The sequence below is a fragment of the Podarcis bocagei genome (genome assembly GCF_964188305.1).
Source record: "Podarcis bocagei genome assembly, chromosome: 1".
NCBI lineage: Eukaryota > Metazoa > Chordata > Lepidosauria > Squamata > Lacertidae > Podarcis > Podarcis bocagei.
Genome location: NC_138125.1, coordinates 71,137,364 through 71,156,342, shown reverse-complemented (window position 1 = coordinate 71,156,342; position 18,979 = coordinate 71,137,364). Strand labels below are relative to the sequence as shown.

At 41.7% G+C, this 18,979-nt stretch overlaps 1 protein-coding gene across 2 annotated transcripts in view; it reads right to left on the bottom strand.

Moving 5' to 3' along the window:
- SBF2 (SET binding factor 2) overlaps window positions 1-12,560 on the bottom strand; it is a 224,057-nt gene extending 211,497 nt beyond the window's left edge. For both annotated transcript variants that reach the window (XM_081194537.1, XM_081194538.1), the window contains exon 1: window positions 12,403-12,560. In XM_081194537.1, coding sequence (XP_081050663.1) covers window positions 12,403-12,457 — 55 coding nt within the window. In that variant the 5' untranslated portion in view covers window positions 12,458-12,560. The remainder of the gene's footprint in view (window positions 1-12,402) is intronic.
- Window positions 12,561-18,979: the final 6,419 nt, after the last annotated feature.

The following is an 18,979-nucleotide window of genomic DNA, read 5'->3' as shown; positions in this document are numbered from 1 at the left end:
CTTTTCAGGCTGAGGGAGCCAGCGTTTGTCCACAGAAAGGTTTCCGGGTCATGTGGCCAGCATGACTAAACTGCTACTGGTATTTAATTTCCAAGCCTCTTCCCAGCCTTTTTACATACTTGCTCTAGAAAAATATTAGGTAGCAATGAAACACAGCAACATAGCACAACAAAGTGTTTCTCAGCAGTGGCCAGTCTCTAAACTCAGGTACCTAAGTCACATGAATTTGATTATTAACTAGATTCTACTGATATAGTCCTAACCAATCCAAGGTTTACTACTGGTATATAAAGCCCTACATGGTTCTGCACCAGTGAGTATCTGAGAAGGAACTTTTTTCCCTACATCCCACTCCAGTCACTTAGACCTGTTAATAAAGGTGTGTCCAAAAACCCTGCACTAGAACATGCTGTAATTTGAGGGTGTGCTTTTATCTTTGTGGCACAATTATCTACTCAACATTTATTGAAAACTTCACTCTTCACCCTACCTTTCTGAAGACAGACTGCTTTTTCTATATTTTTAAATTATTGTTAGTTTTTTTGTCTTAACACAAGCATAGGCAAACGACCCTCCAGATGTTTTGGGACCACAACTCCCATCATCCCTGACCACTGGTCCTGTTAGCTAGGAATAATGGGAGTTGTAGTCCCAAAACATCTGGAGGGCCGAGTTTGCCTATGCCTGTCTTAACACCATTCTTATGATATGTATTATGCTTTATATGCTATATATGAAACATTTATACATACATAAACACACACCCCATTTTTTATAGTTTATTGCTTAGTTGTACATTATTTTATACTTTTTATATTTTAGTGTTAGGTGTGTTAGGTGCAGCCTAAAAATGCTAATTCTAATACCAAAAAAACTCCTATATGTATTATTTAAGAAAGTTAAATGCAAAAGTATTTTAAAATGAAAATATGCTATGAAGGAGTGAGTTACAGTCACATACTAAACATCCTAAATAGTTGTGGAAGACATTACTGTCATAATGAGATGTTACACTGAAAGCATGTGATTTAAGAACAAAACTCCCAGGTCTTCCCAGAACCAAACAGGTGGCAAAATATTATCAGTACCCGCTGACAGCTCATCAGTAACTAGAGTATTGACCATCTGGAATTTGTGGGTGTCCTGCAGTATCAAGATAAAAATTTTCATAATATTTTGATCATACAAAACATTATGATTTCTCTCTCTCAATGCTACAGCTGCACAAACGCACCTGAACAATAAGCTAACTTGGATACTCAATGTTTCTAACACATACTATCACCTTCTTGCCACCTCTCCCAAAAAGAAAGGATGTTCTCATGAAGAGAGAGATAAAACTAACTTTTTAATGTAAATATATGCCTTCCTGGGATAAATATTTTGTCTGGAGTGATTATATAAACCTGGAGAACAAAGCACTTCCAGTAATTATGTAGATTTACACGACCTATGGACACTTGATAACGATTGTTGCTATTTGGAGGAGTCATGATACTATGTTCAGTTATCTAGTGGCTCATTTTTGTTGCTGAATTTACTAATGGGCACAATGGGCAGTCTGTTAAGAACAGCAGTGCTATATAATTAGTAGTGAACCATAAGAAGGGGAATCGGCAGACAGCAACTCAGTTTAATCACAATTTTACTGCTCATGGCTTCTACTACTGTCATAAGCTACACTTCCATGATTCATGGAAACCTATGGTTAGATATTTTATACGCACTTAGCAGTAAGTCATAATGAAACCAGGAGACTTTGAGTAAACATCCATAAGATCTGACCTTCTTGTCTCAAAACTATTTTAGTCACCCCTTAGATGCAGGTTCCATAAAATATGGGACCCTGCTTTATCAAGGTTCCTGTTCACATGGAAAGTTCTACTCATGTTCAAGCAACTATGTAATGAAGTCCCCTGCAAACCTGTGTGACATGGGGAATGTCAGAAAGCAAGGGATGCATATGAAGGGCATGAGGATATTGGGTGTTTAATGAATGCCAGAAAGACTGTCGTAGATTAACACTTCTACTGTATAAATTTGATTGTGCAACATCCATCACAAACCCACTAATGCAGACATTCCTTGTGCTTTAGTCCTTTAGTCTCAGTTCCATTATCCATGCAATACCACCTAAGCACTGCCTATCACATTTTACACATTGTGGGCAGGGCTTGTGTCATGTCTCTACCCACATTCACACTTTTGAGTGTTGTGTGTTCAGGACAAATTGCTTGAAGTTGTGTCAGCTGCCTTAAAGTGCTTAATAAGTGGGGTGGGGGGATTTCACCATTAGCCCCTACTGACTGTACAAAGCAAATTAACATGAAGCTTGATGAGTTGTATGAAAGTTTAAACTATTTGTAAAGCATTTCATATTTATTTCAGTCAGATGGCATGCCAGCTGTTTAAACTGTCTTGAGGATTTATACAACTGAAGCTGAATCAATTTAGTTCCCAAGTCAATGCTAAAAGTATGTTTATCAAACATAGCATCAATTTGTTCCAAACGTCATCAGACTTTTTGGATGAATGACAAAGGAGAACCTATAAGCAAACTAATTGTACACTGGGTGATGAGGAAGCATTTAACATGAAAAGATTTTTCCACTTCACCCAGCTTTGTAACATGAAGTTTGCTTCTCGTTCACTGATAACACTGAAATGAAATTAATGTGCCAACTTTGTTTTTCTGTTCTCATCCTGAAGCAAAGTTCTTAACCCGGGGTACTATTTCTGGGTTAGCGGAGTCTGTAACTTGAAGCATCTGTAACCTGAGGTACCACTATATAGTCATCCAACCTCTGCATAAATACCAGCAAAGAAGGAGAGTCCACCGCCTCTATACCATTGTCAAACAGCTCTTATTGTCAACAATGTTCATTCTGATGTTTAGTTGGAATCCCCTTTCTTATAACTTCAATCCATTGGTTCAGGTCCTAGCCTCCAGAGCAGGAGAAAACAACCTTGCTCCATCCTCCATGTGACAGCCATTTTAGATATTTGAAAATGGCTATCATATCTCCTCTCAGTCTCCTCTTTACAAGGCTAAACATACCCAATTCCCTCTACTGTTCCTCATAAGGCCTGGTTTCTAGACCCTTTGTCATCACCCTCCTCCTTACACGTTTCAGCTTTTCAATATCCTTCTTAAATTGTGGTGCCCAGAACTGGACACAGTAATCCTGGTGTGGGAGTTAATAGTCAAAACATCTAGAGGCATGCTTTGGGGAAATAATGTTTTAGACTTGCTATCTCAAGCCTGCAAAGCTCTCCTCCCCAGCAGTAATACATACGGGGAGATCAAAAGGGGGGGTTGTCTCCCCCAAGCAGCATTGGAATCGAGTTCCCTTCAAAGCAACCTCAACGAGACTCTAGTGTGTGGCTTGGTGGATCTTCATTCTACTCAAGAAAACTGTTGTTAGCTAAGATGCTGGCCTCACCTTACTGTATCATATCCGTGGTTTCAAGAGTCTGTGGACAAGACCCAGATACAATGAGGCAGGATCTCGACACACGGGAATGGGGAAGAGAAAACGTCTTTGGCACTAAATATTGCTGCAAGTGTAGCCATCTTGTTCATAGTAAATGGGCAACTGATAAGTTACCACATACTTTAACAAAATCTCATTGAATGTTCTTGAATTCCTGTGCATGTTTTCCTGATGCTTGGAATTCTCTCTGGTCTTCAGAAAGTAACACCTTCCAACTTCAGAAGCCATATGAAGGCAGCCCTGTATAGGGAAGCTTTTAATGTTTGATGTCTTATTGTGTTTTAATTTGTTGGCAGCTGCTCAGAGTGGGCAGTCAGATGAGCAGCAAATATTAGATGATGATGGTGGTGATGATATATGGACTTTGGAGCCAGTTTTGCAGTTTAAATGGTATAATGAGTCAGATATTTTAGCTGGAGGAAGCTAAAACTGGACAGCAGCCTTCAGAGACTTAAATAGTGGCCCTCTAGGAAACTGACAAAGGAGCAGCATCCAGGCCAGCTACTCATAATAATAGTAGCTACTATTTAACTTTAAGAATTGGTGCCTCAGTTTTCTTCTTCCCTCATCCCTCTCCAGTACTTTTTCTTTTTGTGTTACGTCTTTTAGATTGTAAGCCTGTAGGCAGAGACCATTAAGTTTTGATTGATATTAAGCCACTCTGGGAGCCTTTTCAGCTGAAAAAGATACAAATGCTCCAAATAAATAAAATGTATTTATTCTAATGCTATTTCCACAAACATGCTTTTATGGAAGAGCATTCAGATACCATTAACTTTGCTTCTTACATTATTTCCACAAACATATTTTAATATGCTTCTGGGTAACTCATACTTTGCATGCAAAGGATTTTCAGCACCTATTGAGTCAGTATATTTGCCACCTAATTCACTGCCACTTTGTGCAAAACACAAAGATGGCCCCTTGTTCAACAGGGAAAAACAGAATGCAAGACTACACCTAGAACGGAACAAAATACGATATGAATACACGTTCTGTTATACTATCAACAGATTGCATGAAATTAAGCCTGTGTATGCATTCCTTATAAAGCAATTTGAAAACAGAACTTGATCTGAAAAACAAAGAGATGTAAAAGAATCACAGATTTTCAGCAGTTGAGTACACTTGGTTAAGACATCCCAAAGACTATAACACTGCTCCCAGAGGCAGGTAACATTTGCCTTTGACATTTCCTTTTGTATTCATTGACATGGCACTCCTATAGTCACACCCAAATCCAAGCTTGATGAGAGGAGAAAATAACCTACACTGTCGAAACTATCTGTGAGAAATGTATCAGACAGGGAAGGGAGCAAAGTTCAGATAGAGAGCCACGCTCGGAGCAATAGAATTAAAAGTTTATTGGAGAGGTATAAAGCAGGTAACAGAGACAGTAACATGAGGAATCTTGCAACCTTCCACAGCAGTTAAGATTATGGGGAAGTAATGCAACCAAGAGCCCGAGGGCTCTTTTTCAGGAGCATTTCACAAGATGTGAAACTATATAAATAGTTGATTAACATAAATGTTCATCTGGTTTACAAATCTGTATTGATCATATGTTGTATTTAGCACTGCTTATTTATTGGACACTTAGCTTATACCATTTATCACGTTTATGCCATTCACCATATATGTCAGCAGGGAACTTTTTGGTGAAGCAGCGCATGGCTCAGAACGAAAAACACTAATTCTTCCTTTATAAATTGAAATACAGGAAGTATGTTCCTTGCAAAAAGCAAATAATAAACTGTAATAAAATATCCTGGAACTTTATCTTGCTCACTGAAATTTGAACTAAACTAGTAGGGTTTGTAAACTACACAGTGAGTACATTCCTGGCTTCCCAACGTTTAACCAGAATCATGTATATTGGGAGCACCCTAGATGGGGCTTGCACAGCTGACGCGTGGGGAAGCTTCTTCCCTGCACATCAGCTGAGCAAATCTTGCACAGCTGGCGCGCAAAGAAGAAGCTACTGCTATGCTACTGCTATGCTATCTTGCAGGTCTGCTGTTAGGCAGGAAGGCCTTAACAAAGCCCAGCTGGGCCTCCAGCTCGTGAGGAGACCCTCCCTACAGCCTGAAGAGGACATCTTTTTTTGGTTATGGAGAGAGTCTCTTCATGAGCCAGAAGGACTCTCCAGTGTGTTCCCCATTTCCAGGTTCCTGGCACTGCGAATGCACAGTCGCCCGCAAATAGCACATGCGTAAATGGGGAGTTGCTTGTACAGCTATATCACATTTATACAGGAAAATGGAGGTGTTTAAGAAGTTTTGAAAACAAGTCTCTGAATCCACAGAAATCTAGTTCAAACACACCTATCAAAATATTACAATTGTTATAGCAGATGCATTGAGATGACTGGAAAACTAAGAGAGAGTAACATGAACCAAGCTGTCATAATGCATTTATTCAGTAACTACATTGTATAAGGCAGTAGTGTTCAACTATCCATAGAGCTTACATAACTATACAATATGACTACCAAGCGGGCAACTTTAAAGTGTACTGTGGAACCTCAGGTTACGTACTGTCCTCCTTATGAACGCTTCAGGTAACGAGCTCCCCTAACCCGGAAGTAGGTCTCCTGGTAGTGAACTTTGCCCCGGGATGCCAGCGGAAGTCACGCACCGGTGGCGCGGAGGCAGTGGAAGGCCCCATTAGTGAAAGCATGTCTCGAGTTAAGAACGGCTTCAGATTAAGAACGGACCTCCAGAACAAGGTGCCACTGTATTTTAATATTTCCTGGTAGTGCAGAAACTTTTATATCACCAAAAAGAAGAAGTGTCTGAAAAATGCAGGTTTTGGGGGAAGGATTTTCTTCGATTCCATCATAACATCTGCTACATGTTCTAGTATAATACTTTCAAACAGGAACTGAATATTTGCCTGGGCCTACTGTCACATTTTCTAATGGTTTTAGAATTCTGAGAAGCTGGAATTGCCATAAAGGTTAGTAATATACTGATGTTTTAGATTCACAGCAGTGAATAAAGGGACAAGTAGAATTTCCTATTTTTTATTAGAATGTTGTTGCATGTCTCATCCAGTAGAATTCAGAATCTTACATCACATGTAGAAAATGCTGTGGGCTATAGCTCCCATCAGCCCCTACCAGTATGGGCTGATCAGTGATGGTCAGTGATGAGTGTTGTCACCACATTGGCTAGCCCTGACTTAAGTTGCCATCATTTCTATTGAGATAGGCTTATTACTGCAGCCAGCTCATGTTATGCAAGATTCACATCTATCTATTGGCCATTGGTCACTATTGCTAAACAAAGCTGCATCCAATTATGCACAAAATGCAAGTGTTTCATTCAAGAATGGTAATAGAGAGCACAATTGTTTTCTCCATGAGTTTTAGCTCAAAATAGCTCTAATGATATAAAAGTTCATTATTTGCCTTATACTGAAGGGCCTCACTGTCCTCACATCTTGGGACAAGTTAAATGCGTTTCCGGAGTATAGCTAACAAAAATGTGTGTCCCTTCTGGGCATTTCTTTTAAAAACTTAAATGGCTATGAGAAATATTTCCTGTTAGGAAGGACACATTTTGCTTGCCTCCATTCTCACTGAAATACTTTTAAAGGCAGCATTACAAGTGTCAGAGTGTGTTTTAGTATATGTATTCAATGTATTTATGATGAGCATGCTTTAGCAATTCAGAGTTCAAATGTCTATGTAAAGTATATATATTAAACATGGTGGCTTTCATCCATTATATGGAGATTTCTTTCCAATAGGAAATCCATTTATCTTACTTTTTCCAGACACAGCACTAACAAATGGAATACTGGAACTCTGCTACAGTTTGCTGAAGCTATGTGCATTAAGGAAAAGACAAAAAAATTACTTTCAAAGACAATTTCAGCATTGTGACAACTTTTAAAACTTTTCTATTAACAGCTGAAAATGGTTATCTTATGCAGCACATTCACATTTACTGAAGAAATGTATTATGGTGGTTTGGCACACATTGCTCTCTTTAGTTCTTCAGATAAAAAAACATTCCCCACCAAAAGGCATGTGCACAACTACATCACACCTGGAACATAAAAACTTGATTGCTAAAATCTTGGCCGGGGCAAGTTGCTGGCATCACCCCTTTACTGTAGCAACTGCACTGGCTCCCAGTCTGTTTCTAAGTGCAATTCAAGGTGCTGGTTATTGTTCCTATTTTAGTATATGTGCTGCTGAAGCAAACACAATGTGTTGGTTATTACTTTCAAAGCCCTAAACAGCTTGTGATTGAGCTACTTGAAGGACCATCTCCTCTTATGTGACTATGCCTTTTCTTGAAGATTGACTGTTGACTGTTCCTGCTTGTACCTTCATATGGACCATGCAGCAGCACAAAACTTTATGCCCAAAGTAAATATTCTGTTTGTTTCCTTACAAACAAAGGCATGTTGCTTCTAACAGCTTACTTCTGAATGACTGCTGTTTAGCACAACCGTGGTCACATCTACCCAGGCTACTGAACTGAATGGGGCTTACTCCCAGGTATGTGAGGTTAGGACTGCAGCCTTACTCATTATTTCACCAGTTTTATTATACAGATCTGTGTAAGGCAGAATGTAAGCCATAAGGACTTATCTGTATTCCTCTGTAGGGGGGCCTAGGCAGTGGCTCATCATCCTGAATAAGGTCACATGTAAAATCCTAAAAGCAAATGTGGTCAGTAATTCATACGAGCAAGTGCAGAAAAAAGTGTATGTGGCGGGAGGGGAGGGTTACATTCTCATGTCCTTGTTTGATCTCAAAAAACATCTGCGCATTTCCTTCAAGTCTTATTCACATTCCAGTAGGCAAACCAATTTACATGGGAATTCTTGTTGCCAAGCACTTCAAAAGCCTTGTTAGAAGGGAAATATGTCATATTGCACCACTTAGATGTTGTATTCATTGTGCCCATTTCCCAACCACAATTCTTAAAGTTTTAAACCATAGTACAATTCCACAGCAATTCTTCATTCCACCAGGATGTCAATGAAGACAGAGCAAGTTATATACTAATGGAGATATGGCTGAGTGAAAGTAAAATTAATATTGCTTGGCAAATACATGCAAGTAGAAATTCTTCATTCCACCAGGATGTCAATGAAGACAGAGCAAGTTATATACTAATGGAGATATGGCTGAGTGAAAGTAAAATTAATATTGCTTGGCAAATACATGCAAGTAGAAGAGGAGAGTCTCTGAGAATACACTGTCAAAAAATGGCAAGACAGCAATGTAGTCTTACATAGCTTTCTACAAAACATTATTAAATCTTTTGAAAATATGTCTTTTTAGGTGTATTGTCGAGTGCCAGCTCGATTTCCCACAGTGTATCTAATGAACACTTTCATGAAGTACTTCATTTGCCTATTTTGTAAACAACTGTGGAAGTGTCATATCTCAGTGCTAGAGTTGCATGCATGGTGTACACAAGATCTGGAGTTCAATCACTGGCATTTCCTGCTAGAATAGTTTCAAAAGAAGGGCTATGAAAGATCTGTGTTTGCCCAACACCCTGGAGATCTGCTGCCAGTACAAAGCAAAAGTGGCTGGCTGAGCTCAGTATCAACCCTAGCAGAGAGCTACTGGTTCAGAGAAAGAGAGAACCACGATGCTCTCCTGGTAAATATTCAGTTGCTTGGCTTTTAGGACTACAGTAGTCTTCTGCTCAGTTTATCATTAGGTCACAGCAATGTGGTTCAAACTAGAAAGAAGCTTGTTGTGCTTGACCCAATTCAGAAACTGCCACAGCTGCCTGCCTGAACAACGATATGTAAATTTACCAACAGCAAGATTTGGGACATAAGTTCACTGGTGTCTAAGATAGCTGTTGATACTACCTATGACACAACAATACTGAATATGTAGTATCACACTCACATCACAGGCAGTGATGCAAGCATAAATATTTAGGATACAGCTGCTGGTGGTTTAAATTTATCTTGCTCAGTCCTTTTACATAGGATCTGGAGCAAATATCAGTGTTAGCCCCATAGTGATATAATATACTGGCACATGTGAATAACAATCAGCACAATACTAGAATGTGCTCAAAAAGGGCAATTCTCTGTGCACTGTGGGACAGTACGTGGGATAAAGGAATTCAGAATAGACAGTGCATATTTATTCTTCCACTGAAAGTTCTTTACCAAATAGTTTGAATTACTAAAGGGGAAAAAATACCAACCCAGTGGAAGGAATAGCTTGTTTTCGTAAAGGTTAACAGAACTATTGAAGACACTTTTGCTCAAAACTATTATGCGCCTGAGAGTTTATTTCACACAACATAGGCATCAACTGCATCAAGATTTTATAAAAATTATATTGGTCATACTTGTTTACAGAAGGAACCAACCAGTGACAGGACTTAAGAAACCTTTCATTTAATGGCTTGGTTTATATTTTGCATAATTTATCAAGCCCTGTTATTTGCATAGATAATTAGAAAACATGACAAGTGTCTTATGGAAAAACTCTAATCAAATGTTGTAAACAACCTTATGTGAGAGTTTGTTTTCGGCATGACCAATACCACTACAGTGTTCAAGAATATAAGGCTGAACAAGTTTCTAAGTAATTTCAGGTCTGATATTGTTATAATAAATATGTAAATTATGTTGTCTTTAATATAAAGATACATAACAGCCCAACCTTAATGTGATGCAAGGGTTACTGAGTTCAACAGGATTTCTATAAGCATGCACAGAATTGCAGTTTAAGGATTATATTTTTATTTTAAATGCAGGAAGCATATCATCTTTATTTACATGATTACAAAACAGAAGAGACAGCACACTAATAGTTTGAAGAAGCCTAAGGAAGGTGTCAAGACAAACAAATAGGATTTTCCCAGGCACTGACACACGAATGTATTAAAGAGCATTCAGCCCTTCAAAATCCTGCTTAATGACAGCAGATGATTAAAGGATCAACATAAAATATTCTCTGAAATGCAACTCCATATAGCTGTTTAGGTATAGGTCAATACTATACACATCTACATTTAAATGTGTTGAAAATGTTTTTATAAATATTCTGCACATTTCAGTACAGTGGTACCTCGGGTTAAGAACTTAATTCGTTCTGGAGGTCTGTTCTTAACCTGAAACTGTTCTTAACCTGAAGCACCACTTTAGCTAATGGGGCCTCCTGCTGCCGCTGCTCCGGCACTGCACAATTTCTGTTCTTAACCCGAAGCAAAGTTCTTAACCCGAGGTAATATTTCTGGGTTAGCAGAGTCTGTAACCTGAAGCGCATGTAACCCGAGGTACCACTGTATACGTTTCGTATCCCATGACTGAATATCAAAGTTTTAGTGAAAAACAAAGATGCTGCTGCAAGCCTAAGGTTTGCCCACCCCATTTTATAGAAATACAGTGGTACCTCGGGTTAAGTACTTAATTCGTTCTGGAGGTCCGTTCTTAACCTGAAACTGTTCTTAACCTGAAGCACCACTTTAGCTAATGGGGCCTCCTGCTGCTGCCGTGCCACCGGAGCACGATTTTTGTTCTCATCCTGAAGCACTATTTCTGGGTTAGCGGAGTCTGTAACCTGAAGCGTATGCAACCTGAGGTACCACTGTACTATGTGTTATCCTACTAACAACTAGATAGATTCAACACACCCTGATACAGAAACACCTCTGAGAATTCACCAGAAACCATATGCTTTGCTTCCCACATAGTTAACAAAAGGGAGAAATGAGGAAATTGATATCAGGATTATGGACTTTTGCTACCCCTGCAAAGATGACATCAGAAAATGTGAGATACACATAACATAAATTTAAAGGATTTGGACATTACACCTTCTTAAAATTAAATCAATACCAGTCCCCAGCAAAGCCAAGGCTACAGTGCTAACTTCACCTACTTGGGTGTAAGCCCCATTGAATACATGGTTAGAATTGCACGGTTGCAGACACCAGTTGAATATTTCATTATTTTAGGAATAACCTAAGGGAAATGTGACCAAAGTATTGTACACATAAACTCACTTATTTTTTCAGACTCAAACTCAAGGAATTAATCACCCGTTTATAATCTTTGTGGTGAATAGTGCCTATTGTTCATGCCTCTACTTATTATTCAAATTTGCTTGATTTTCCCTTATGCAAACAATTACAACGTCCTCTCACACGGAAACAACAAATGTCAGCAACTAAACTTGCCGACGGATGCACGACACACTACGCACATTCATGTACTGCACACACTGTAACGAGACTTCACACCCCCTCCCCTTACTTCCCTTCTCACAGTCCTGGGGGGCGGGAATCCTCTCTCTGGGCCTCCCTTCCTCCCACCCCCCCTTTCCTTGCGTCATCGAATACACACTCAGGATGCGCCAGGAGCGATATAATAAACTAACGAGGAGAAGGGAAGACACTGCTGATGTTTTCACGGTTTCATTGCAGCCACACCACCAGGCTAGAAGAGGCTGCTGTGGAGCCAACTTGCCCACCTTCGCCACAGGAAAGCAATGACACGCTGGCCGTTCACGTGTATTCACAACCCCACGTGTTTGTGTGTGCACGCGCGTCCCTACTTTTCAGAAGGGGGAAGGGAGACACGAGCCCCGCCGTTGTCCCTCAACAATTCCTACGTGTCAGCTGCCCAGTCACGCTGTTCCCTCCACCAGTTCCTGTGAGAGGAAAATTACATGCACACACACCCGCTCTCTCCTGCCAACCCTGAACCTCGTGAGAGGAAATGCAACGCTCTCCCATGATGTGCCCCCCCCAACCGCCCTTTAACCGCCACCCCGCTTCCGTCCACGAATTTATTAATCCTCTCCAACCTTCCCACCTCAGTCCCCCGTATCCCCAGCCCCGGTGTACAAGGAAGCCATGTCCCTCCCCTCCCCGCCGACCCCACCATCGCCAACAGCCACACCTACCTGTCTTCTCGTGGTCGTAGCCCACCACAATGAAATAATCTGCCAGCCTGGCCATGGCTGAGGAGAGCCTGCCTCGGGCCCCGCGAGCCCCGCCGCCGCCGCTGACACCGCCGCCGGGCCCGGGAAACTCAGCATCCTCCCCGCGGCGCCTGCAGCTGCTGCACAAGAAGAAGGAGCAGCACCTCAGCCATGTTGGACGCCCAGGCTCGCAGTGCGCCTGCGCGCGCCCCCCCCCAACTCCCAACCGCCGCAACGCCGCCTCTGTACTACGACCTCGCGGGGGCAGGGCGGGCGTTTGCGGGGTTTGCAAACACCACGCGCCGCTGCTGGACGGCTGCAGCCCACGCTCAGTGGGGTCAGAAGAAGGGAAGGTCTGGGTGGGGGGAGGCGGACATGGGGGGGACGGGCGTTTCCCTCCCTCCTCCTCAGTATTGTAGTGGTTTGCAGCTGGGTGCACGTTTGCATGTGGCGCTTTGCATGCGGCGACTCGGGTGCACGATGGACCCGTCGCCTGCAAAAGCCGCAGGACGGATGGCGCCCTGAGGCATAAAGCTCAGCCCAAGCCTTAGCCCAGCGCTTCCTTCCTGTTTTGGAAATTCAAATTAATACAGGGCGCGGGGAAACTGAGGACGGCGGAGCTTTCGAGCCGCTCCCCCCTCCCTCGAGATTCGCGAAATCTCCGGCGAAAGTGTGTCCCGCAAGCTTTCGGCCACACTTCGCTTCCGCTTGCAAAGTGCTTAAGGCTCACCCGAAGGCCGTTTCGCTCCTGCTGTTCGGAGCCTCTGTCTGCTGACTGTGCGCATGTGTGAAGGGCAGCTTTAAATTGCTTGCGTTAGGTTTCCGAACCCATTCATTTCCGTGAGGTAGATTGTAAACTGCGTTCCAGCCATTCTGCATTTGGGTGTCCTCCGGCTATCGTTTCTCGTAGACGTGTTTTGAAATGGCATGTTCACGTTTTAGCTTCTGCCTAGCCAAGTTTGGAGAAATGTCTTTTCAGTTTCATTTCTCCGTGGGGAAAAATCATCAAAAAGGCAGGGGTGATCTTGGCCCAAACCCCATTTGTAACTCTTGGAATTATTTTTTTTGCCTTATCGCACCCATTATCTTTACTAACTGCATGATCCTGAAGGTTACTCAAAAGTTATTTACTCCCAAGTAGCAGCCTAATCCTATGCAGAGTTAGTACATTTAAGCCTACTGAAATCATTTCCAGACTTGCATTAGGTTTTAATTAAGAGCAATTTAAAAGAGTGTTTTAAAATAGCACTAAAACACAATAACTGAGGAGTAAGCCAAATGACTTCAGTGTTTCTGTTCTTGAAGGATGGACATGAATATAGAGGATATGAAGCCAAACACTGTGGGTTGGAGCCAGACATGACCCATTGAAATCAATGAGTCTACTCAAAATATGGCCAAGTCTAGATTTAACCCCATGTGAGATTACATTATTGAACTCTACAGAATTCATGGACTTCCCCACAAGCAAGTATCGCATGGTTACAGTTTGGAGCTGCAATCCTATATACGCTTACCTGAAAGCAAACACTATTGCATTCAGTACCCCTTACTTTTGAGTAGACATGCACAGGCTTGTGCTGTTAATGAATCTGTTTAGTGTTTCAATTCTAGATGCACTCTGTAGTTTTTCGGGACAATTTAAATCAAGTTTATTCTGAATTTACTGCCTAGACAATGAGTTTAAGATTACAGATTTAGCGATTTGTAGGGAATTTACTTTAAAAATCTTGTAGGGGAGAGTAATGTTGGTGCAACAAAATCATTTAGAGCGTGCTCTGATACGTAAATGTGGTCAGTAAAGACCACTCCATGTTTAATTTATGTTCCCAAAGTGGCAAACAGAACAATACTGTGATGGGAGCTGAGCAAGGTTCAACTTTTGCACAAGCGATAGAGGCCTATGGCATATTCCACAGATGATGGGATTGTTCAGAAAACCACATCCATATGGCTGTCATAATGTTGGCAAGTTTCACTAGGAAGACCTGCTCTTTTGTTTGGAAACTCTATGCCAGCATTGCACATTCCTGGAAGCTGCTCGTACTGGTATGGAGGCTTTCCACCCAATCGAACCTGCCCATGTTGTGAGTTACTCACATACCACAGCTGTGGCTTCTTTTCAGCTGCAACAACTTCACCACCCCAAATAATGCAAGAAATAGATCATACACAACATGGTTCTTACTAGTTCAGCATTTTGACACTTGTGAATATCAGGGTTGTAAGGTCTAATGTGAGGTGTTATATTTTACTTCCCATGTAATTCAAATTATCCCATCAACACATATAGCCATGCAAGTCTACACTGGATAAACTGAGATTATGACACACCACAGCCTGGCTTATCTTCTTTTTACACGTTTTGCAGGTCATGAAATGAGCTACAATTCTGAAATCCTAGATCGTTCATAAGGGAGGGAAATCACCACTTGATGGCTTCATTCTGTCCTTAGCAAATGTGCAAATAGTTGTGAGTCAGCATTATGCAATTTGTAGTTTACCACAAAAATAAGTACAATAAATATTCCAACTACTCTGGCAGAAAAGTCTTCTGGAATAGATCCATTGTTAATCTGTTAGACTAGGGTGAGCAAAATATAAAAGGTATAATAAACCTACTTCTGCACGTAGAAAACGGTGTGCAGAAGAACTCCTATTGGATGTGATTTTAACACTTCACTTCCACTACTGCCCTCAAGCTGAAGCTGTGTTAGGCATGTTGCAGTATACTCAGTAAGTTAAGACCCACACCTTATATGAACCAAGTCAGTGTTAGAAACTGAGATATGAAAGCTAAATGACACCTTAAACCAGGCTTCCTCAACTTCGGCCCTCCAGATGTTTTAAGTACAATTCCCATCATCCCTGACCACTGGTCCTGCTAGCTAGGGATCATGGGAGTTGTAGACCAAAAACATCTGGAGGGCTGAGGTTGAGGAAGCCTGCCTTAAACCTAGGTTATGGGCGCAACAACAAAATGTCTAGGCGTGCTTTGTTATAACAGGAATGCAAAGCTGAAAATGAATGAACTGCAGGTAAAATATTATGTTCATTTTTCACATGGTCTACTCCTTCTCTGCCCACCCCTGTAATATTCTTAAGAGGGTCTCTTCTCTAGTCTTCAGAGAGTATCTGAAAGTGGGAAGACAGAAAAAGGTCCTCCTTTCCTTCTACTCTGCAGTTTTAATCTGAAATCTTAGGTGCAGTACTGTGCCCGGAGCTCAGAAACTGCTCGCACTAAGGAAATTCCCTGCCGCAAAATGCACCTGGAACAATGGGAGTTTCAAACACTGAACCAAGTGTCTGCCTGGAAGGGCCATAGCTCAATGGTGGAGTACATGCTTTGCATACGAAAGGTCCCAGGTTCAAACCCCAGCTTTTTCAGGTCGGGCTGGAAGATAGCCCTGTCTGAAACCTTGGAGAATTGCTGCCTGTCAGTGCAGACTATACTGAGTTAGACTATTGATCTGACCTGCTAGACGGCAGCTTCCTTTGTTCCTCTTGATCTCAGCCCATCTTTCCTCCATGGGCATAGCCGGGGGGGGGAGCAGCTGCCCATCCCCCAAATAAAAATACATAGCTGACAGAGGTTCTGACCCCCCCCCAACTAAAGGCCTTCCCCCCTAACAAAAATCCTTGCTACACCCATGTTTCACTCCACTTCATGAAATGATGCAGCATAGGAATGGTGTTTGGGATACATGTAAGTGAGACATGGCTTTGTCTCACTTACATGTATCCCAAGACATGGCCTTGGCTTATGGAAACAGCTGATTAATTGCAGGACTCCTAACACAACTACAACTTCAGCTTGACACCAGAACAGGAAGGAACAGGATAGTTACAATATGTTCTATAAGGAGCTCCATGGCACTCTTGTTTCCTGTAAACCATTTAAGATGCTGTCATCTTGAACTAGTTCAATCCTCCTGAAGTGTGAGGCTGAATAGAAAATGAAAACTACTCCTGAATGAATTAACTGTAGATGACATGATTCTGCTGAAGGCCAGTGACACACCTTTGAAGACCTAACTGCTATATAAATGCAAAGTAAGCCGGATTCAATTGTTTTAGACCAACTTATAGATATAAATGTGGCACATAACACTCTTTTGGAATTTAAAGCTCCAAATGGTATTTTCACAGTTGCCACAGAAATCACTATATATAGTATTTTTCGCTCCATAAGGCGCACCTACTTTTTGGGGGGGGGGCTCAAGAAAAAAAAATGCTGCTCTTGGGGGCTTTTGTGGGGGCTTTTCCCGCAAAAGCTAGGGATAGCTGCGCGAAGCCTCCCCAGGGCAGCAGGATGAAGGCTCCCCGCTGCCCTTCGGAGGCTTCACGGGCTACCCCAGAGCTGCTCGACCCAAAGAGCAGCCTTTCCGCTGCTCCCTGCACTTGTGGGGCTGGTGGTGGGCAAAGCCGAGCTTCCCTCACCGCCAGCCCCGGGGAGCAGTGGGAAGGCTGGATGCAGCCTTTCCGCTGCTCCCCGAGCTTGTGGGGCTGGCGAGGGAAGCCCACCCCCCCCCCGGCCCCAGGGACCACACATTCGCTCCATAAGACGCACAGACATTTCCCCTTAGGTTTTAAGAGGAAAAAAGTGTGTCTTATGGAGCGAAAAATACGGTAAATGTTACGCATCTCCATGAAGCCACAAGTCCCTGTTGAGTTTTCTCACTTCTAAATCACTCCACAACTATCTTTTAGAGGCCACACATGCCTAGAAGGCCAGCTTGAATGTTTCATCTTTAGTAACAGCACTAAAGCAACCACATCCACAAACTACTTAAGATGTATTAATTGTGCTTAAACCATTTTAGTCATGTTAAAGTCTTTCAGCTTAAATGCAAGCCCATTGCAAAGAGATTAGTGCTGAAGGTGGGGGTGAGGAGGAGAAAGTGAACAGTAGCAATTATGCTAGTCTTTATGTATGACTGAGAAGCTTTATAGACGTGTTTTTCTTAAGTGAGGGTAGCTCCACATAATCCATTAACTGAGCATTTTGATTTGCTTGCATGGAGGTTTGCTGATGATTATAGTTTGTTACCTGGCCTACTCCCCAAGGTCCCAGGGTGGGCCACAACAACTAAAATACAAAATATTAAAACACAATATTATACAATATTAAAAGCAGTTTAAAACAACAAAAATCACAGAAATAAGATATACATCTCAAGTGTCAAAACCCAAGATAAAGCATTCCCCAAAAGCTGTATAATGAGGATGCCAAATGCACCTCTGTGGAAAGAGAGTTCCACAACTTAGGGGATACCACAGAGAATGCTTTCTCCTGGGCTGCCACCACCCAAGCTTCTGAGGGCAATTTAACACCCTCTGCCAATCATAGCACCCAAGAGGATCTGTAGGGAAGGAGGTGGTCTTTCAAGTATTTATATCTGGTCTTTACTGAGCACTCCTGAATTTCTTGAGGGAAAGTTATACAACAATGTGCATCCATCCTGAACTCATCCTGATTTGCTTATTTGCTTTATGATCTCACACTTTCCAGGGTATTCTCTTTCAATTTTCCGACTGCCAAAATAATAATAACATCCACTTAAAAACAATAACAATCAGAATGGTTGTGCCAGGGTGACACAATACTTTAAGCCACTTTAACAGAGCAAAAATAAATTTCACCCATGCATTAGAATCCCTCAGAATACTGACAGGTATCCTCAGAGGTTTGTGTATTTTTTACAGTAGGAGTTTTGAAACAATACTTCAGGAATATGTCAGGGTGTTAAAAAAACACTTAGATGATCCCAGTTAACATACAGTTAAACAATTTAAACTCAATAAAAACATAAAATCCATATATTAAAACTGATAGTAGAATTTCAACATTTCTGCAATGAAATGTAGATAACCTTCTTCCCATGCACTCCCTGCTCTCCTTGTTATGGCCCAGAATTTGGTGGATTGTGACCTACAAATGTCTATCTTTAAAACCCTCACCAGCTATAAATATATATATATATTGGGTCATTTGCTTATTGGAAGCTCACAGAAATGTGCTTTTAATATTTTGCTGATGCATTGCTTATTCAGTACCGCAATATGGACAACAAAGGCCTCTTTAATGTAGCCCCCCTGAGCTCATTCTCCAGAATGGAATTTTTACGTGCCCAAGAATTTCCAGGATGTTTCCTGTTTACGTTTTCCTCTTGCCTGAGTCTAGCAACATACCCCACTGGGAGAAGGAGGAGGAGGGATGCACGTTTCTACAAACTAAGTGCAGCAATCAAACACACCATGCAGAGCTCACATGCAATGTGAGCTATTATTGCACTGGTGTGATCTGTCCTCTTAAGTATAGTTTGAAGGAAAGCACTAATAAAACAGTTCTGGGCCTCATTCATCACTCAGACTATTCTTTTGCAGTAACTTTATGAACTGTACTGAAATGTCTCTTGTCGTAAAGTATGCAGGAAGATCTGGTGTGTGGGAGGGACAATGTAGGAAAAGCCCAAATTCCACAGCACAAGTAACCAGAGAGCACTTTAAGTGCAGAAACAGTACAAGAGAGAGTGTTGCTCAGCAGATCTTTGAATGA